The 21,935-nt window shown below is 45.4% G+C and overlaps 1 protein-coding gene across 2 annotated transcripts in view; it reads left to right on the forward strand.

Annotated features, from left to right (window-relative positions):
• SUFU (SUFU negative regulator of hedgehog signaling) overlaps positions 1–16,957 on the forward strand; it is a 157,132-nt gene extending 140,175 nt beyond the window's left edge. For both annotated transcript variants that reach the window (XM_075348600.1, XM_075348601.1), the window contains exons 11-12: positions 10,242–10,310; positions 11,926–16,957. In XM_075348600.1, coding sequence (XP_075204715.1) covers positions 10,242–10,310; positions 11,926–12,015 — 159 coding nt within the window. In that variant the 3' untranslated portion in view covers positions 12,016–16,957. The remainder of the gene's footprint in view (positions 1–10,241; positions 10,311–11,925) is intronic.
• Positions 16,958–21,935: the final 4,978 nt, after the last annotated feature.

Consider the following 21,935-nt stretch of genomic DNA (forward strand, 5'->3'; position numbering starts at 1 on the left):
CCCAATTGTCTGGGTCTCCCAATTAGAGCTAGAAGAAAAGGAATTTACGGTAAGTAAACAAAACTCCCTTCTTTTTTTTTTTTTTTTTTTTTACATAGAACCACCCGCTCCTCCAGATTGCATGCTTTTAAGGGAATCTGTCACCAGGAATTTGTCATCTAATCTGAGACCAGCATAACGTAGAGACAGAGATCCTGATTCCAGCGATGTCACTTACTGAGCTGCTTAGTGTAGTTTTGATAAAATCACTGTTTAATCAGCAGCAGATTATCATTACAGGACTACTTGGTGTGCTGTAGGTAGTCCAGCATGTTCATGAGCTCTGTATAACTGCTAGATCTGCAGCAGAGGAAACATTGATTTCATCAAAATGTCAGCAAATAGCTCAGTAAGTGACACATCACTGGAATCAGGGTTTCGGTCTCTACATTATGCTGCTCTCAGATGAGGTAGCAAAAACATGCTGACCGATTCCCTTAAAGTGCCGCTGTGAACCTGGCATGTATCGGATGTTGTCAGTCTGTGAGCAGCATGTATCAGGCATTGGTTGTATTCTCAGACAGATATGTTTGACTCTGAAACGTTGGGGCGTTTCAGAGAGAAATATACCGTATTTTTTGCTTTATAAGACGCACTTTTGTTCCCCCAAATTTTGGGGGAAAGTAGGGGGTGCGTCTTATGAACCGAACATACGGGGGGTGGTGTGTGTGTGTGTATATATGTATATATGTGTGCATATGTGTGTGTATATGTATGTATATGTATATGTGTAATATATATATATGTATGTATGTATGTATGTATGTATATATGTATATATGTATGTATGTATATATGTATATATGTATATATGTATATATGTATGTATATATGTATATATGTATGTATATATGTATGTATGTATATATGTATGTATGTATATATGTATATATATATATATATATATATATATATATATATATATATATATATATATATATATATATATATATATATATATATATGTGTGTATGTATGTATGTGTATATATATGTGTATATATATGTATGTGTGTGTATACATACATACATACATACATACATACATACATACATACATACATGCACACACATTTCTTTATCGTTCCTATGGGAGACCCAGACAATGGGTGTATAGCTTCTGCCTCCGGAGGACACACAAAGTACTACACTCAAAAGTGTAGCTCCTCCCTCTGAGCTTATACACCCCCTGGAGAACCAGATCTAGCCAGTTTATCGCTTTGTGTCAGGAGGCATACATCCACACATGCATTCTCATCTGATTTTTGGAAAGAGTTTGAAGCAAAGCGGGTCCAAGCTGGACCCCCGGCATGTCCCTTCTCACCCCACTGTGTCAGCGGTGCTGTTAAGGTTGATTCCAAGGCTGGAGCCTTACATGCCGTGCTCCTTCACCATCCCTCCTGGGCTCTGGCTTGAAGTTGGAGCCAGCACGGTTCTCCATGCTTGGCAGGAGACCGGTCTCCATCAGCAGCCCTTCAGGATCCTGCTGGACCGGAGCACTCATCCCCAGGGACTTGGAACCCTGCGTCTCAGCAAGCTAAGTACCTGAGACGTTTATATATTGGGGGTCCCTGCACTTTATTGTTGTGGGAGAGTGTGCTGAGTGTATTTTGTGACATTTCCGGTGGGTTCTCTGGCTGTCGCCGGAGAACCGCGCCGATGGTGCCTGCGCGCCGGCCGCACCGCTCAAATTTAGGCCCCGGCTTCGCCGGAGGCCTAGTTTCGGTTTCACTGCCCTCGCATGTCGTTCATGCAGAGGGACAGCGCGGCTCCGCCCAGCGGCCGTTCTACATAGGGGAGAGACGCTCCTCATTGAGTACATGTCTCCTCCCCTATAAGTCTCTATGGCCCTCCATATCCCGCTCCCAGAGTGAGTCCCGCCCCCTCTCCGCTCCGGCGGCCATTTTTTCAGCGTTTTCCCTGCGATCAGCACTGGTCTGCAGCATCCCTGCTGAGGTGCTTGGGGGTCCGGGCTTCGGGATCTGGAGGGCACACAACACCGCTCCAGCGGTCTGGGAAGCCACAACCTCTGGTTGTGGACCTCTGTATATACTCTATGGGGGTCATTCTGGCAGAGCCCTCACTCCAGCAGCATGTCACACACGAGGAGCAAGGCTCCAAAGCTGTTTTCAGTATGCACTGCATGTAAGCTCCTACTGCCGGAACCGAGCACCTTATCCACATTATGATGCCTGCTCTAACCTGACGATGCCTCAGCCTGGAATCGCACCCCCAGGGGTCTCTCAGGCTGCTCCGGCTCCTGTGGCTGACCCCCGGCTTGGGTAGAATCCTTAACCAGGTTTATCTCCCAGTCTTTTGCTGACTCCATGGGACATCTGTCCAGGACTTTGCTGAGCATGCATCAGCCCCCTTCACAGGGTGCCTCTGCTGCTAGGGGTCTCTCAGGACCGGAGCTCACAGAGGATTCATCATCTGGTCCCAGACCCCGTGCTTCTAAAAAGAGACGCAGGGCTCCCTCTCCTTCCTCGTCCCGCGGCTCGGTTTCAGAAGCTGACTCTCAGGACAAGGAGGATGCCTTTACTGGGGGCTCGGAGACTACCTCCATGTGCCCCTTTGGTCTGTCCGAAAGTGACTCAGATGTTAGTGATTTGATTGCGTCCATTAATTCTGTACTGGATCTCAGTCCGCCAGTATCAGAGGAACAACCCTCTCTGGCAGAAAAGCACCAGTTTACCACGCCTAAGAGGATAAAGAGTGTGTTCTTTAACCACTCCACTTTTCAGGCCACTGTGACCAAGCCTAGGGCCTGTCCTGACAAACGCTTCCCAAAGCGTGGTTCTGATGACCGTTTTCCCTTTCCACCTGAGGTGGTCAAGGAGTGGGCTCATTCACCAAAGGTAGACCCCCCGGTGTCTAGACTCTCAGCCCGGACCGTTGTATCAGTGGCTGATGGCACCTCTCTTAAGGATTACACTGACCGCCAGGTTGACCTTCTGGCCAAATATGTATATGAGGCGGCAGGGCCCTCGTTCTCCCCGACTTTTGCAGCAGTGTGCGCTCTCAAAGCTATCTCTGCTTCTCTGGAGGAGATGCATTCCCTCACTAAGGAATCTATGCCTGAGATGGTTACCTTAACTGCTCAGGCTTCAGCTTTCTCATCCTATGCCATGTCTGCCATGCTGGAGGCTTCTCACCGCACTGCGGTGGCTTCGGCTAATTCCCTCGCTATCCGCAGGATCTTGTGGCTTAGAGAGTGGAAGGCAGATGCTTCTTCAAAGAAGTACCTTGCTGGACTCCCCTTTGCTGGGTCCCGGCTGTTCGGTGAATAGCTGTATGAAATTATTAAGGAAGCTACTGGCGGGAAGAGTACTTCCATGCCACAAACCAAAACCAGGAAACCTGTCCAGGGTAGGAATCAGTCGAGGTTTCGTTCCTTTCGTTCCTCTAACTGGTCGTCCTCTAAGCCCTCGGCCTCGTCCGCTAACTCAGCTAAGGACCAAAAATCCAACTGGCGCACAAAAGCGCGTCCACAGAAGACCGCAGGAGCGGCTGCCACTAAGACAGCCTCCTCTTGACTATCTGTCCGCGCCGGCAACGTCCTTAGTCGTTGGCATGCAGGCTTTGGCGACGCGTGGTTTCAACACGTCTCCGATCAGTGGGTGCAGGATATCATCTCCCACGGCTACAGGATAGAATTCTCTTCCAGTCCGCCAAACAGATTTTTTCTGTCAACTCCCCCCTGCTCCAAGGCCGCCGCCTTCTCTCAGGCCATGGCATCCTTGCAGGCCAACGGAGTAATTGTACCGGTTCCCGCCCGGGAACGGTTCAGAGGTTTTTACTCAAATCTCTTCCTAGTCCCCAAAAAGGACGGGTCCTTCCGGCCCATCCTGGATCTCAAGCTTCTCAACAAGCATGTTCAGGTGCGGCATTTTCGCATGGAGTCTCTGCGATCAGTCATTGCCTCAATGACCCAAGGGGATTTCCTGGCATCCATCGACATCAGAGATGCCTATCTGCATGTGCCAATTGCAGTTTCTCACCAGCGTTGGCTGCGTTTTGCAATCGGAGAGGAACATTTCCAATTCGTGGCTCTCCCCTTCGGGTTAGCCACGGCCCCTCGGGTATTCACCAAGGTCATGGCAGCAGTGGTTGCGGTTCTGCACCTCCAGGGGTTGGCAGTGATTCCTTACCTGGACGACCTTCTTGTCAAGGCTTCATCCAGCGCAGACTGTCAGCGGAGTGTCTCGCTCACTCTCTCCACTCTAGCCCAATTCGGGTGGCTTGTCAATCTGCCCAAATCCACTCTGACTCTGACCCAGAGGCTCACGTACTTAGGGATGCAGTTCGAGACTCTGCCGGCTCTTGTGAAGTTGCCCTTAGTCAAACAGTCCCTCCAACTGGCGGTGCGCTCTCTGCTGAGGCCCAGCCATTATTCCATCAGGCACCTGATGCAGGTGCTGGGTCAGATGGTGGCGTCAATGGAGGCTGTTCCCTTTGCCCAGTTCCATCTGCGTCCTCTGCAGCTGGACATTCTCCGCTGTTGGGACAAGCGGCCTTCCTCCTTGCACAGGTTAGTGGCTCTGTCGCCACAGACAAGGAGATCTCTTCAGTGGTGGCTTCGGCCCCTCTCTCTGTCTCAGGGGCGCTCCTTCCTGGTCCCGTCCTGGGTGATTCTCACCACGGATGCCAGTCTATCCGGCTGGGGAGCGGTATGTCTCCACCACCGAGCGCAGGGCACCTGGACTCCATCCGAGTCAGCCCTCTCGATCAATGTGCTGGAAACCAGAGCCATGCTTCTGGCTCTCTTAGCCTTTCACCACCTGTTGGCGGGCAAGCACATCCGAGTCCAGTCAGACAACGCGACAGCGGTTGCCTACATCAATCACCAAGGCGGGACTCGCAGCCGCCTGGCAATGTTGGAGGTCCAACGCATCCTTCAATGGGCGGAGGACTCAAAGTCCACCATATCCGCAGTCCACATCCCAGGCGTGGAAAACTGGGAGGCAGATTATCTCAGCCGTCAAACCGTGGACGGCGGCGAGTGGTCCCTGCATCCGGCAGTGTTTCAGTCAATCTGCCACAAGTGGGGCACTCCGGACGTGGACCTAATGGCATCCCGTCACAACAACAAGGTTCCGGTTTACGTGGCTCGCTCCCACGATCCTCAGGCATTCGCCGCGGACGCTCTGGTTCAAGACTGGTCCCAGTTTCGTCTGTCCTACGTGTTTCCCCCTCTAGCGCTCTTGCCCAGAGTTCTGCGCAAGATCAGACTGGAGGGCCGTCGAGTCATTCTCATTGCTCCGGACTGGCCCAGGCGAGCTTGGTACCCAGACCTGCTCCATCTGTCCGTAGAGGTGCCGTGGCATCTTCCGGACCGTCCAGACCTTCTCTCACAAGGTCCTTTTTTCCGCCAGAATTCTGCGGCTCTCAGATTGACGGCGTGGCTCTTGAGTCCTGGATCCTGACAGCTTCTGGTATCCCCCCTGAGGTAATCTCCACTATGACTCGGGCCCGTAAGTCTTCCTCTGCCAAGATCTATCACAGGACTTGGAAGATTTTCCTGTCCTGGTGTCGCTCTTCCGGCCATCCTCCTTGGCCTTTCTCCTTGCCGACCCTTCTGTCCTTTCTACAGTCCGGTCTGCAGCTGGGACTGTCCCTCTACTCTCTCAAGGGACATTTCTCGGCTCTGTCAGTGCTGTTCCAGCGGCGTATCGCCCGGCTGGCTCAGATCCACACCTTCTTGCAAGGCGCGTCTCACATCATTCCGCCTTACCGGCGGCCCTTGGATCCCTGGGACCTCAATTTGGTTCTCACGGTTTTGCAGAAACCCCCCTTTGAGCCTCTTAGGGAGGTTTCTTTGTTTCGTCTTTCACAGAAAGTGGTCTTTCTAGTGGCCATAACTTCCCTCAGTTGAGTCTCTGATTTGGCTGCGCTCTCTTCGGAGTCACCTTTTTTTGTTTTTCATCAAGACAAGGTGGTTCTCCGTCCGACTCCGGTCTTTCTTCCTAAGGTGGTCTCTCCTTTCCACCTTAACCAGGACATTACCCTACCTTCCTTTTGTCCGGCTCCTTTTCATCGCTTTGAAAAAGCGTTGCATACTCTGGATCTGGTGCGTGCTCTCCGGAGCTATCTGTCTCGCACCGCTGCTCTTAGGCGGTGCACCTCTCTTTTTGTGCTAACCACAGGTCGGCGTAAGGACCTCTCTGCTTCTAAGCCGACCATAGCCCGTTGGATTAGGTCGGCCATTTCGGATGCCTACCAGTGTTCTCAGGTGCCTCCCCCGCCGGGGATCAAGGCACACTCGACCAGAGCTGTCGGTGCCTCTTGGGCTTTCAGGCACCAGGCTACGGCTCAGCAGGTCTGTCAGGCTGCCACTTGGACTAGCCTGCATACCTTTTCAAAGCACTACCAAGTGCATGCTCATGCTTCGGCAGATGCAAGCTTGGGCAGAAGCATCCTTCAGGCGGCTGTCGCCCATTTGTGAAGTTAGGCTCCGCCTACTTAGTTTTTTTTGTTTATTCCCACCCATGGACTGCTTTGAGACGTCCCATTGTCTGGGTCTCCCATAGGAACGATAAAGAAAAAGAGAATTTTGTTTACTTACCGTAAATTCTTTTTCTTATAGTTCCGTATTGGGAGACCCAGCACCCTCCCTGTTGCCTGTTGGCACTTCTTGTTCCGCGTGTTATCACCGTCTGTTGTTGTTGACAGAGTCTCCGGTTGTTCCGGTTCTTGCTCTGATTTTACTTGTGGGTGGCTATTATCCTTCAGCTTTTGCACTAAACTGGCTAGATCTGGTGCTCCAGGGGGTGTATAAGCTCAGAGGGAGGAGCTACACTTTTGAGTTTAGTACTTTGTGTGTCCTCCAGAGGCAGAAGCTATACACCCATTGTCTGGGTCTCCCGATACGGAACTATAAGAAAAAGAATTTACGGTAAGTAAACAAAATTCTCTTTAAAATATATATATATTAGGTCCAGAAATATTTGGACAGTGACACAAGTTTTGTTATTTTAGCTGTTTACAAAAACATGTTCAGAAATACAATTATATATATATAATATGGGCTGAAAGTGCACACTCCCAGCTGCAATATGAGAGTTTTCACATCCAAATCGGAGAAAGGGTTTAGGAATCATAGCTCTGTAATGCATAGCCTCCTCTTTTTCAAGGGACCAAAAGTCATTGGACAAGGGACTCAAAGGGCTGCAATTAACTCTGAAGGCGTCTCCCTCGTTAACCTGTAATCAATGAAGTAGTTAAAAGGTCTGGGGTTGATTACAGGTGTGTGGTTTTGCATTTGGAAGCTGTTGCTGTGACCAGACAACATGCGGTCTAAGGAACTCTCAATTGAGGTGAAGCAGAACATCCTGAGGCTTAAAAAAAAAGAAAAAATCCATCAGAGAGATAGCAGACATGCTTGGAGTAGCAAAATCAACAGTCGGGTACATTCTGAGAAAAAAGGAATTGACTGGTGAGCTTGGGAACTCAAAAAGGCCTGGGCGTCCACGGATGACAACAGTGGTGGATGATCGCCGCATACTTTCTTTGGTGAAGAAAAACCCGTTCACAACATCAATTGAAGTCCAGAACACTCTCAGTGAAGTAGGTGTATCTGTCTCTAAGTCAACAGTAAAGAGAAGACCCCCATGAAAGTAAATACAAAGGGTTCACATCTAGATGCAAACCATTCATCAATTCCAAAAATAGACAGGCCAGAGTTAAATTTGCTGAAAAACACCTCATGAAGCCAGCTCAGTTCTGGAAAAGTATTCTATGGACAGATGAGACCAAGATCAACCTGTACCAGAATGATGAGAAGAAAGGGAACGGCACATGATCCAAGGCACACCACATCCTCTGTAAAACATGGTGGAGGCAACGTGATGGCATGGGCATGCATGGTTTTCAATGGCACTGGGTCACTTGTGTTTATTGATGACATAACAGCAGACAAGATTAGCCGGATGAATTCTAAAGTGTACCAGGATATACTTTCAGCCAAATGCCGCAAAGTTGATCGGACGGCGCTTCATTGTACAGATGGACAATGACCCCAAGCATACAGCCAAAGCTACCCAGGAGTTCATGAGTGCAAAAAAGTGGAACATTCTGCAATGGCCAAGTCAATCACCAGATCTTAACCCAATTGAGCATGCATTTCACTTGCTCAAATCCAGACTTAAGACGGAAAGACCCACAAACAAGCAAGACCTGAAGGCTGCGGCTGTAAAGGCCTGACAAAGCATTAAGAAGGAGGAAACCCAGCGTTTGGTGATGTCCATGGGTTCCAGACTTAAGGCAGTGATTGCCTCCAAAGGATTCGCAACAAAATATTGAAACTAAAAATATTTTGTTTGGGTTTGGTTTATTTGTCCAATTACTTTTGACCTCCTAAAATGTGGAGTGTTTGTAAAGAAATGTGTACAATTCCTACAATTTCTATCAGATATTTTTGTTCAAACCTTCAAATTAAATGTTACAATCTGCACTTGAATTCTGTTGTAGAGATTTCATTTCAAATCCAATGTGGTGGCATGCAGAGCCCAACTCGCGAAAATTGTGTCACTGTCCAAATATTTCTGGACCTAACTGTGTGTGTGTGTGTGTGTGTGTGTGTGTATATATATATAATATATATATATATATATATATATATATATATATATATATATATATATATATATATATATATATATATATATATATATATATATATATATATATATATATTACACACCACACACACATACACACACTATATATAAATATAAAAATAATAATAATATATTTTTTATATGTATGTGGTGCTGGCGGCAGGTGAATGCCGCGAGCGGTAGCGTTAGATCTCCTGCTCCCAGTCATATAATATGCACAGCCGCTGTCCATCAGCGTGGTGCTGAAACTGCATTGCGCTGATGGGCTGGGGCAGCAGGGCATATAATATCTGCCTGTGCTCCCTTTGATCGCACATGATCCCCCCCCCACCCTGTGTTAGATATGGCCCCCATACTGCTGCCCATAGTAAAATAAACTTTACTTACCTCCAGCGCTGATCTCCCGGTCTCCTGCTGCTGCTGTCTGTGATCAGGCACGCAGAGATGATATCACTCTGCTGTGCCAATCACATGACCGGCAGCAAGAACCAGGAAGTGGAGGAAGCCGAAGCTCAACTGCGAGGAGGGAGACACGAGGAGGGACAGCGCTGAGAAGGTAAGGAAAGTGTTTTATTTTATGGGCAGCAGTATGGGGGGCATATCAAACACAGGGGAGGTGTGCCATCTATAGTGGCCATGGGCAGCACAGGGGGACGTGTCCCAGCACAAGGGGGCCATATCCAGATTAAGGGGGGCTAATTTTAGGATGGGGGGGCTATGAGGGACATATACCCTATATGATTTGTTAGACGGACACTGGCATTATAAGATGGACCCCATTTAACATTAAAAAAATATTCTCATTTCCTTCACCAAATTTGGAGGTGCGTCTTATAAAGCGAAAAATACAGTACTTTTAATGGCTGTTCTGGGACCAAGCCGCGCTGTAGAGTAATCAAACAGATGGGTCCTGGCGGTATCTACCCTCCCACTGCCCTGGAATGACAGGTCTCCTAGATAGACAGATGTCCAAGTAGTCTTCAGCACGGCTTGGGTTCTCTGACGCTTTTTTTTTCTTTTTTTCTTTTTTTTTCTTTCACCCAGACGCAGCGTTTCAAACATGCCTGGCTCAGATCATACATCCTTAGATTGGGCACAATGCGTCAGCTGAGAGGTCCTCTTTAAAGGAGTAACCGCTCACATTGCCTCTGTTACAGGAATCTGCCAGTGATAATGCAGGCTCAGCTCCTGCGCCCGCTTCATGCAGGGAGCGGACATTGAATTTACCTGTATGTCCAAAGTCAGTAACTCTTTGAAAAGGTCAGAGCACTGCCATCCTTTCCCAAGTGTTTCTGTAGCATTCGACCACCATTTTTGTATTTGCTTTCTGGCCAATAGTTTTCAGTTTGGGCTAGGGGTCTGATAATGGGGAAAAATGCATAGGATTTGTCCTCTTTTCGCTTTGGGAAAAAAAATACTACTGATACTCTAACTACGAGAACAAAATTGCCACTGGCATAAAAATGAAAGCGTGCAAGGACACTCCCGCTGTAAAGTCTTCTCTTACTTCAGAAGGCAAGATCAAATGCTTTTCCAATTACATAGAAAGTCAGAATAAAAGGCTCAATCCATTTTATCTTCTCAGATTTTGTTGACAGAAGAGTTGGTGGAGAGGATGCTGGAAGACTTAGAAGATTTAAGCTCTCCAGAGGAAGTAAGTTCTGTGCAGCCGATGGAGGAGGGGGGGCGACGGCTCCGGGAAAGTGCCAGACTTAGCTCCGCAGCCCTAGATTTCTACTTCAAACATGGGAACTCGCTGGAGTGTGCCGTTTCCTGCGTTCTGTGGCAGGGTCACGCATTCACAATCATTCATTTATTAACTCCAGGCTTGTAATTTAGTTAACATCAGAATACGGGGCACATGGGGGGGGGGAACACACCACAACTTCTGAGATTCTACATCTTATTAGTCTCTCAGAATTAATGTTGCTTTTGTGAACCCATGACAAAGAATCTCCCAAGCCAAATGGACCAGCGCACACCAGGACAGTTTAAAGGGAACCTCAAAGCAGGTTTATGATGGCCGATCCACGTACAGCATGAATCAGACAATGGCTGCAATACTGCAACTATTTATAAATGGATAATCTACTGTAGAAGCCGCTTGGGGACGCTTCATCTTGAATATCTAGTCTGAGAAAGGTCGCCTCGTCTACTTTTCTTCGCCCGCAGTTTTGGATTTTATGTGCGATTTTTCTCCTTCTTTTTTTTTTTGGTGTGTGGGTGTGTGCTTCATATTGTCCATGCCTCGGCCACATGAATCTGCCGTCAAGTTCCCATTGCGCTTGCCACTATGTTGTGTGACCCCATCGGGGATTATGTCCGAACCATTGCAAAACTGGATTTGGGCTGTCAACTGGGCCTCTACTATAATGATGCAGACTATTCACGGTGTACTCCTTCATGCATCCTTTTTGGATGTCTACACCTACTGGAGGCGGGCAGCGAGACCAAGTCCACTACGTCTTGCTGCCCGACTCTAATGGGCATATAGGGGCTAAAATGATGCATAGCAGAGTATACTGTGACTCTTATCGGCATCATTACAGTCAATGGCCCCATCGACACATACACCTAAATATCATGCGGGGGTCCTGATATAAACCCAGATGGAGCAACTGAGCGTAGCCGCAAATGCAGGTGGACAAATGTGACTTTTTTCATGAACACTCCCACATTTGAAAGCCATGCACCTACAGTGGTGGGCTCTATGCAGAAATTCTGTCATTGACTATCTGCAGCATAGATGTACATGGTGTGGGTGTAACTTGCAAAGCACAGGTCAGTTTTTTTTTTTTTGTTTTGATTCCTGCCTGTGGATGTGATTTTGTCACCTCATATACAATGATGTAATATCCAGCTGAGGAGTTAGGTCCCATTCGCACTCTGCAGTTTTTGCTGACCTCTTAGTCGCCACATACTTTATGCTTTTCTGTCCCCTGCAAAGTCTGAGATTTCAGATTTGCTTTGCGAACATTGCTTTTTTTTCACCCATTGGTGTTAAAAAAAAACAAAAAAAAAAACAAACGCATGGAAAACACTAAAAAATGCCTTTATTTTTATTTTTTTATTTTCGTCCACAGCGTGCAGACATGGCCATACAGGTAGAAAGCTACTGTGGATTTGGCTCGTGTGCCCATAGTATAAAAATATCAAGATTGTGATGACCCTGTGACTACGGTTTCTAAATGGTCACTTAGCTTTTATGCTGGATTGCTATGATCTGTGACGTTGACCATTTTGCATTCCTATTTTTCTCCCTTATCCAGATGAAGTTGCCAAAGGAATATAGCTGGCCAGAGAAGAAGCTAAAGATCTCCATCCTCCCAGACACAGTGTTTGATAATCCACTACCTTGAGAAAGCGTTAAGATGACAATGTACTCTCCAACGTTCAGCACAGTCTATTGCTGTAAACCAAAGGAAAGCAAATACTGCACAACCGTGGCAAAAGACGACTGACACAAACGCTTGTGTAAAAAATTCCCCCTTTCTTTTTTGTCCTCTTTTCAATCATAATGATCATGACGATGCGTTACACCAGATTTGTCAGGCAATCAAATCAACAGTTCTGATCAAAGATGGCGTCATACTGGGATTATTGCTAATTTCCACCTAACCATGGGCTTAGACAGGGTGCCATAGCAAAATGAAGATCGAATAACTATAGCACTAAAACCTATTAGACCCTTAAGTCAAATGGACCAATCATTTGAACCTACCTGTAAGGATTTAACAGGCAGCAGTGTTGTAATATTGAGAATGGATCTGTTGTTGTCACATACATGTGGCTGGGGCTTCCTAAACATTGAGCACAAATACTATATTTTCCAATATATTTATGGCAGAATACTGCATTTTAAGGCTACAATCACACAGCCGTCTTAATTTTTTTTGCACCTTTTCTATGTCGTCCATTTTTAGTTATGTTGCTTCCCCCCCCCCCCCCCTCTCCCCTCCCATCACATCCATATTCTAAAAACTGAAGCGGGGTGATAGTCCAAACTTTATCTATGGACTCTTAATAATAGATCATTTAAAGCACCACTCCAGGTGGTGAGTCTTAAGGCCCCGTCACACAGAGATAAATCTTTGGCAGATCTGTGGTTGCAGTGAAATCATGGACATATTGTTCCATTTGTACACAGCCACAAACCTGGCACTGATTGTCCACAATTTCACTGCAACCACAGATCTGCCACAGATTTATCTGTGTGTGTAAAGTGGCCTTTAGTTTTTCAGTGCCACTCTGGTTCTGCGGTGCCATTGTGTGGCGGTAACTTCTGACCCAACAGAAGTCATAATTTTACATTACAAGGTCACAATTTAACTCTGAGACTCAGACAAAGGCTCTCAAAGACTGGTATTGAGTTGTGGCCTTTGGCAAACACTGGAGCTGCCGACAGATCATACATTGCCAGAAACCAACCGTAGTGACAAGGAAAAAGGCTGAAGATGTTGGAAGGGGAGTATAAGACAGGGGGCAAGGGACTTAGATTTAAAGCACCACTCCAGCAGTGCAATAAAAGAAAATCGCAGAAGTGGTGCTTTAAACACTGACTAGAGTTGATCGAACCCGCCAAAATCCGGGATTGAAAAAAAAAAAAAAAAGTCTGGAGCCACTCCAGATTTCGGTGTCCATATAAGTCTATGGGAACCAGAATCCAGTGATTAAAAAATGTTTGTGGAGGGGATAGGGGGGTAGCAGTGCGTGCAGTATACGGACCTAAGGCTGTGTCATGGCAGCAAACTCCTTCCGGGTCACGCTTTCCCCTTCCGGAGCCGACAATTCAATATTCATTGTTTTGCCCACCCAGCGGCGTGTGTAATTGGTTGCAGTTAGACGTGCCCCCACCCTGAGTAGCAGCGTGTCAACTGACTGCAACCAATCACAGGCAGAAGGAAGGCCGGTGGGCGGGGAAAGCAGTGCAAGTGTGTGCGGGACAGTATGGTGAACGTGCATTTGTTTCAGAAACGCATGCATGCCCCTGTCAGAAGTGTGCGCGGCTGTGCCGGTGATGCACTGTCAGACTCGTGCGAGTCTGGCATGACAGCACCCGGCACGGCCTGCCGCTCTCTGAACATGAGCGTGCATGTACCTAGAAGCACATGCACACTCCTGTCAGAAGTGTGTGGGACTGTGCTGCGATGTCAGACTCTCGGGAGTCCCTCGCAAGTGTGACTCCGGCCTAAAAGAAACCACATGCGTCTTTTTTTTTTTTTTTTTTATTTTATTATTATTATTAAAAAAAAATCTTTATTTTTATATAGCGCTAACATATTCCGCTGCGCTTTACATACATCAGGAACACTGTCCCCATTAGGGCTCACAATCTAAAGTCCCTATCAGTATGTCTTTGGAGTGTAGGAGGAAACCCCCGCAAATACGGGGAGAACAGACAAACTCCTTGCAGATGGTGTCCTTGGTGGGATTCAAACCCAGGACCCCAGCGCTGCAAGACTGCAGTGCTAACCACTGAGCCACCGTGCCGCCCGTTTTAAATAGTTAAAAAAATAAATAAATAAAATAGATGTGCGGTCCCCCCCAATTTTGATACCAAGCCAAGGTAAAGTCAGCTGGGGGCTCGTATTATCAGCCCACAGCCGCCAGCTATTGCTGCATCTATTAATGTGACAATCCCGGTGCTTTACCGACTCTTCCCGGTGGCCTGGAGCGGTGCCAATTAGGGTAATAAGGGGTTAACAGCAGCTAACAGCGGCTACTAAACCCTAGGATAATGAAAGCACAGGCGTCTGAGATGCCTGCATCACACTAACCTGTAAATAAACACAGAGAAAAATGCGTTTATTTGGAATAAAGTTCAAAACACACCCTCCTTCACTTATTTATTAACCCCTACACAGCCCTGCAGGTCTGGGGTAATCCACACAAGGTCCCACGCCGCTTCAGCTCTGCTACATAACACAGCCATCGCATCGGCCATAGAGCACGACCGTTGGCTGTGCAGATAATGACTGAGCCCTGATAACTGCACGGCAGGCAGATACTGTCACAGGCTGGGGGCGCTTCTGCCTGCAACCAATCACAGACGAGAGGACGGCCGGTGGGTGGGGGAAACACTGAAAGCTGTGTGTATATGATGCACAGTACAGAAAGTGAATGCGTGACCCGGAAGCAGTGTGCCGCCATGACGCCGAGTCTCGGTAAGTATGAAACGCTGTGTTATTTCAGTTTTCTTTATTTTTCAATTATTTTCCCCAGATCCGGATCGGGCATCTTTGAAACCGCGCGGATCTGGACTTTTACAGTCTGGATCCGCTCAGCCCTAACACTGATATAATCCTGAAGTGTTTACGCTTTTTAAGAGATCACCATGAACTTTATTGGCCAAGTCTAATCTGCAAAACAGATGAGAATAAGACCTTCATTGAGTCTCACGAATCAGACACTGATCCGTGGATGAAACTCCATGGCTCCGTGTGCTGCCAGTCCATAACAGACAGGACATGGATGTGTGACTGCAGCCTGGTACTGATAGATTTTCCCCAGCGAGCTCCATATTCCTTGCGTTACTTCGCATTGTAAATGAGGATCTGTGAAGCAACCACTAGAACAGCGCTCGATACATGGGATGGTTATGAAATCTATAGGTTATGAGCGCCCTCTAGTGGCAGATGCAGCAAAAGAATATCGTCTAGACTGTCAGCATGCAGAGGCAGGTGCTGTGCTGCCCCGCTGTATTTTCTTCGTCTGCCTTCCTGACAAAGTTGCTGCACCTGACACTATATTCTGTCTATAATCCGAGGACACATGGTAACACATTAGTTAGGACACTGGAACTCACTGGTAGTTAAGCTATATTAATGTTCCTCCACTTCATCGTCCCCAGTGTAGAGCTGCTATATGATGAGGGTTCGAGTTCAGCTATCACTTACAGAAGGAGCAGCAGTGGCGGAGGAGAATTGTAACCGTATTCCTTTCCTTTATTCAGGATAAATTGATATAACACAAATTAATCTTTTATATACAGTTGAAACCAGAGGTTTACATCCGCTCTCTATAAAGACACATCTGCATGTTTTTCTCACTATCTGACATGAAATCAGAATAAACCTTTCCTGTTTTAGGTCAATAAGGAACCAAAATTATTTGTTTGCCAAATAAAATTCTGAGAGAGAGAGAATGTTTTAAGACATTTTTTATTACTTTCTGCAAAGTCAAAAGTTTCCATCTATTTCATTAGTATTTGGTAGCATTGCCCTTACACTATGATGATTTGGGTTTTCCATTTTGGATGTTTTTCCACAAGGTTCTCACAATAGTTGGTAGGAATTTGGGCCCATTCCTCGTGACAGAACTGGTGTAACTAAGCCATGTTTCTAGGTCGCCTTGCTCGCACTGGTCTTTTCAGCCTTGCCCATAAATTTCCAATAGGATTGAGATCAGGGGTTTTTGATGGCCACTCCAAAAACACTGACTTTGTTATCCTTAATCCACTTTGTAGCCAGTTTACTCATTTGGATGACCTATTTGCGCCCAAGCTTTAAGTTTCTGGCTGATGTCTTGAGATGTTTCTTCAGTGTTGCCACATAATCCTCTTTTCTCATGATGCCATCTATTTTGTGAAGTGCCCCAGTCCCTCCTGCAGTAAAACAACCCCACAACATGATGCCGCCACCCCCGTGTTTCACAGTTGGGAGGGTGTTTTTAGGCTTCAAAGCTTCTCCCTTTTTCCTTCAAACGTAATGATGATCAGATAGTGAGGAAAAACACGCATATGTGTCTTTTTTAGATAGTATATATAAACTTCTGGTTTCAATTGTAACTCCTGACACACAATATATTAGTATTAGCCTTTGCAGACTCCATGTTTTTTTTTTTTAATATAACTGCACTTATTGTCTGGCCATATCCTACCTGTATAACTTCTTGTACACAACGATCTCTGATCGGGATTCCTCACTCAGGATTCTCACTTAAATTTTATAGATCACATGAAAACCTTTACTTATCTATCTGGTACTGTGATGTTGAACCTTCACCCATAGTTTTAAGGTCCATTTAGGTGTGCTTATCTTGGCTCACTTGTGACCACCTATTGACTACATAGAAGAACTGTGCTCGTTTTAGACTAATTCCTGATGGGAACAGAAGAATTGATAAAATGCCACCTGAGGATAGAACTATATTTTCGGCTGCAACTACCCTGTGTAACAAATAAATGGTCTGCACTCAGGCTGAGTTGAGGATGGTGCAAGTGAAAATGGGCAAATACCCGAAAGTCATGTATGTATAAATTCACTGCACTCGTTATTGAACGTGAAATAATTTTTAATGAAACGTGGAAAAGAAAAAATATCCAACGACGTTTCGACCCACCGGGTCTTTATCAAGTCGCTAGAGTGAAAATACAAACAAAATTTGTTTGTATTTTCACTCTAGCGACTTGATAAAGACCCGGTGGGTCGAAACGTCGTTGGATATTTTTTCTTTTCCAGGTTTCATTAAAAATTATTTCACGTTCAATAACGAGTGCAGTGAATTTATTCATACACTACCCTGTGTACACACAGCGATGTGCTGTGGATATTGGTAATTTTCATGCTGGCATCCTCAAGCATTTTGCATTCACTGGCTGATCGCTGCCATGTTTACAGACTAGTTTATGGATTATCAGCACATCTAAATGCACATTTGCTATTTATGAAATGCTAATATTGGAATCTAGTACTATGACCTAGAAGAAATTGGTAGTGACACAGCAGTATGTAAAGATACTATTATGTAAGTGATGACCTGAAAGAGTGGGTGCGGAGTACCTTTCTACAGTACCTGGTGAGGCAAAATATCAGATTATAGCACCCACTACTGGATAAAAGATGCAGCTTAGGCTAGGTTCACATTTCTGTCAATTTGTATCAGTCACAATCCGTGGCTCTGGTAAACAACGGAATCCGTTTGGCGGATTCTGTTGTTTCCCATAGACTTGTATGAGCGGCAGATTGCAACTGATGACCTTGCGTTGCATCTGCTGTACGGCGCATCAGTCGTCTTTGGACTGACCGCCGGATGTAAAGTTTTTTTGGGCCGTCAAAATTAACGCACCGCGCAGGAATCCGTCGCAATCCGTCAAGCTTGTAATGGATGTCTATTGTGCTGGATTCCGTCGCAATCCGTCTTACGACGGAATCCAGCGCTGGATTCCGTCATGCTCTAATGAGCATGTCCAGCATGTTTGGCACACTCACTGTGCTGTCCCAAACACAAACGGATTGTGACTGATCCGTCAAAAAATTGACGCACAGCGGATGTAACGGACGCGGCGGATCAGTTTTTATTCACAGGATTCCTGTGAACGGAATCCTGTGAAAAACACATCCGTTGCGTCAGTTGCCATGTAAAAAATGACGGATCCATGGCTGATGGACCTGACTGATGTAATAAAACAGAAATGTGAACCTAGCCTAAGCCATCTAGCTCCAAAATGTCAAGGAAATGCTTTACAGTGAATTCTGCAAGAAAGTGCGACCGTTATTTCACGAACGAAAAATGCCAAGGCCCCAACCACCACCAGCTGGTTAGTGTGCAGTGGGAGTAGAGTAAAAGGTTGGGTCTTTCACGATAATGTCTGCTAAGAATACTACTTTACCAGTGGAATAACACTATCTGAAGCATAGTATTAAAAGTAATTGAGTCTGATGGATTCCATCGGTTTTAGGCGTATTGAGACAACCGTATAAGTAGGTCTGAGAGCGGAGTGCATGTGTTTGGACTGGCCGCCGCTCGTCTAACCCAAGTGTGACCGCTTTTATATATTTCTATGCAGCTGTAGCACTCTGGTCTCGAGAGCCGCGGACAGTCCGAGCTTTTTATTTTGACCTTTTAGACTGAATTTATATAGTTAAATGAATGCACCCAAATAGAATAGTGCTGATCTATCTCATCCTTCTGTTCACATTGGTATCGGTAGTTCTATCAAAAACCTTAGTTACAAATTCCAAGATTGAAGGAGAATTAAATTAAAAACTTTCTGGCTGCAGCCACTAAGTGGAACTTGCTCTATTTCCAAAGCAGAAAATAAAATTAATTTTACTTATTAATAAAACAGGACTGGGTGTGGTGTTGGAAGGAGCCTCTATGTAACCCCTTCGTCGGCATTACTTTCAGCATGTAAAGGGTTAACTGGTTAGATACAGAGCCTTGCTTATTTCCAATCTTTATTAGGCAGGTGCCAGCTGTACAACACTGCTGCCACTCTGATGGTATTAGCAACCCCTGGGAACCAAATAGCTCCCATGATGTTACTATGTTCTTAGACAAAAAAAAGGGTAAATGGGTGCAGTAAGCTGTCTCCATTGGTGGCTGCAGGCGGCCATGTTTTTGTCATCGAATTCTGACGATCTATGGTTTTGATGGAACAAAGCAAAGGAAAATAAAAAGGTTTCATATTGTAAGTGATATAAACTGTGGACTTGTAGGTAATCAGATATCTTCATACTATGAGCCTTTCTATTTAAGCAACGTGGACAAAAACTCCAGTCGACGTATTCCATTTTTTTTTAAAGGGAGTTTTTTTGGTGTCCTAATAGATACTTCTCTAAGATTTCTGATTCAGGTTGGTTATTATTATTAAGTTTCTTATACAATCCCTGTACACTGCATATACCTGAAATATTGCACGACATGCAGTCTGCACCAATATGGTGCCCACATACCTGACCCTAATGCATCACCATAGTATTCTGAAACGACGATGGACAACAAGTGGATGTGCTGTAACAATCTCCGAATTGTTTTCCGTATAACATAATTTTGTAACTTATCTTTTTGTGTTTGTATCTTTATTACTGTAGTTTGTATTGTAAATTCTCACCGGTTTAGACTGCAGGTAGATTGAGCTTATAAATTACTTTTTGTAATTTGCAGATCACCAAATTTATTATCCAGGTTTCTAAACTAAATGCATTAAAATGTATTTGTACGAAAGACTCGTGTCATGAATTCATGTGCTTTTATCAACTAGCTGGACTGCGGTAACCATCCCATGCATGTGATGGGTAAGAGTCTGTGTAACTTAACTGAAATTAGGAGTTGTCATTTGCATATACCAGATATTACTGAGATTAGTTGATGGGTCATGATGCTGCACCACAATCACTAAGACCTGAAGAAATAACTATCGCCGCTTTCACATTGCATTCTGACATGCGTTCCGTCGGGGCATCCGTCTGAACCCCCCACAAAACTTGTTTCGGACACATGCCGATGGGCCCACTGACTATAATGGTGTAGACTGAGTCACTGTGTGCTCTGTGGTGCACCATTTTCGGGCGTATACGCTTACTGGAGACTGACACCCAGATGCCATTTACTGGGTCTGGGTGTCCATTTCTGGAAAGTGTATACACTCAAAAATGGTGCATGACAGAGCACACTGTGACTTCGTTGGCACATGCATCCGAAACCCGTTTTGCGGTGGATTCAGACGAAAGCTCCATTGGGACCACAGAACTCGGGTCAGAACACAGTGTGAAAGTGGCCTCAGACACGCAGGACAGATGATTAATCCTAAATTGGATAGCATGTAAAGACGTCTATCATGCTCTTGTGTGCGTGCTTGTTCACCATCCCACCCCCCCTATATAAACTTTGTTGCTTGTCCAAAAGCAAAAAATCAGTCACAAATTGTAATCAAAAATATATATTTTTTTATTTTTTATTTCATAATTAGTGATGGGTGGAACCGGACTGTAAAAGTCCGGATCCACGTGGTTTCAAACATACCCAAGGGAAAATAAAAAAAAAAAATGAAGGAAAAATAAAAATAAGAATGATGCAAGCGCAATACTTAGGGGCGGCTCTAACTACTTCCGGATCGCTCATTCTTCTTCCAGGACTACTCACTATCGCTAATTCAAATGCACTGCTTTCCCCACGTCTGTGATTGGTTGCCCCCAGCCTGTGTGACAGCGTGTCATCTTGCAACCAATCACAGATCTTGACCATGTCTCTATCATAGTATAAAAAATATTGGTGTAGGGTCCCTCCGTAGTATGATCCTCAGCACAGATAAAGTCCACTGCTACAGGCTGTAGCCCCCTGTCGTGCACTTAGCTGTCTATCAAAAGAGGAACCACATGGTTTGGGGTTTTTTTTAAATAATTTTTAAAAAGAAAACTACATGCAGTCCTCCCCCAATTTTGATAACCAGCCATGATAAAGCCTGACAGCTGGGTCTTGTATTCTCCCCCTCCCCCCGCCTAAAAATAGCAGCTTGAAGCTGCCCAGGATTGTCGCATCCATTGGGTACGACAGTACCTTCAGCTTACTCGACTCTTCACAATTGCCCTGGTGAGGTGGCAATTGGGGTAATAAGGGGTTAATAACAGCTCACAGCAGCCCATCCTAGTTCCATTTCAGAAAGGGCTGCAATCTCAACAAATGCAGGTCCCAAGTTCTGTCTCAACATACAGTGGATCTGTATAGTTAGTACGCATACTGATTTAGTTCTGGCACAAGGGCTGTGACATAGAAAAATAAAGCTGCTGCCTGAGGCTGTAGGGAAAAAAAAAATCCTATGTGCCTTATTAAAGTCCCTTCCATCTGTATACAGGAAAGCAGTAAGGTGGTGTTCACATGATCATATTATCTGATTTGCCCAACTGGTATAATGTAACTATAAATGACACCTGATGGTGTGGAACCTGTACCTTTAGGGGTTCTCAAGAATGTACTAATATAGCCCCATCATGTAATTCAAACAGCAGCCCATCCTAATTACATGTCAGGATGGCTGCAGTCTGACGAAACCCAGCTCCCGAGATCTGTATCGTAAACACACAACTGGTGAGTTGTCGGACAAGGCTTGTGACATCAGAAGAAAATTCTGCCTGAGGCTGGAGAACAAAAAATACTTTGTGTTCAGGCAGCAGAAAAGATTTATTTCTTCTCCTGTCACAGCCATTCTTCAGCAGCTGACCGGTATGTGTGCTTATGATACAATTTCTTTTTTTGGAAATGGGGTTGTATGCAATTCTATGAAGGGGGGAAAAAGTGACTTTTAATAAGTATAACAATATACCATTCTAAATATACTTAAGTTACATTTTAACTCCCATACTTTTACTTTTTCAACCTTCCCTTTCTTTATATAACTATAACAAGTGATGTCCACTTATGTGTATTTTTTTTTTTCCCCATAACTTGATAACCCTTTTTACTATTCTATGAAATCCCTTCACATTCTAAGCTCAATGGGAGCAATTTTTTTTCTCCAAAAAATGATATATCAGTTCCTTATCTCATTTTATAGCCATAT

The sequence above is a fragment of the Anomaloglossus baeobatrachus genome, chromosome 5 (genome assembly GCF_048569485.1).
Source record: "Anomaloglossus baeobatrachus isolate aAnoBae1 chromosome 5, aAnoBae1.hap1, whole genome shotgun sequence".
NCBI lineage: Eukaryota > Metazoa > Chordata > Amphibia > Anura > Aromobatidae > Anomaloglossus > Anomaloglossus baeobatrachus.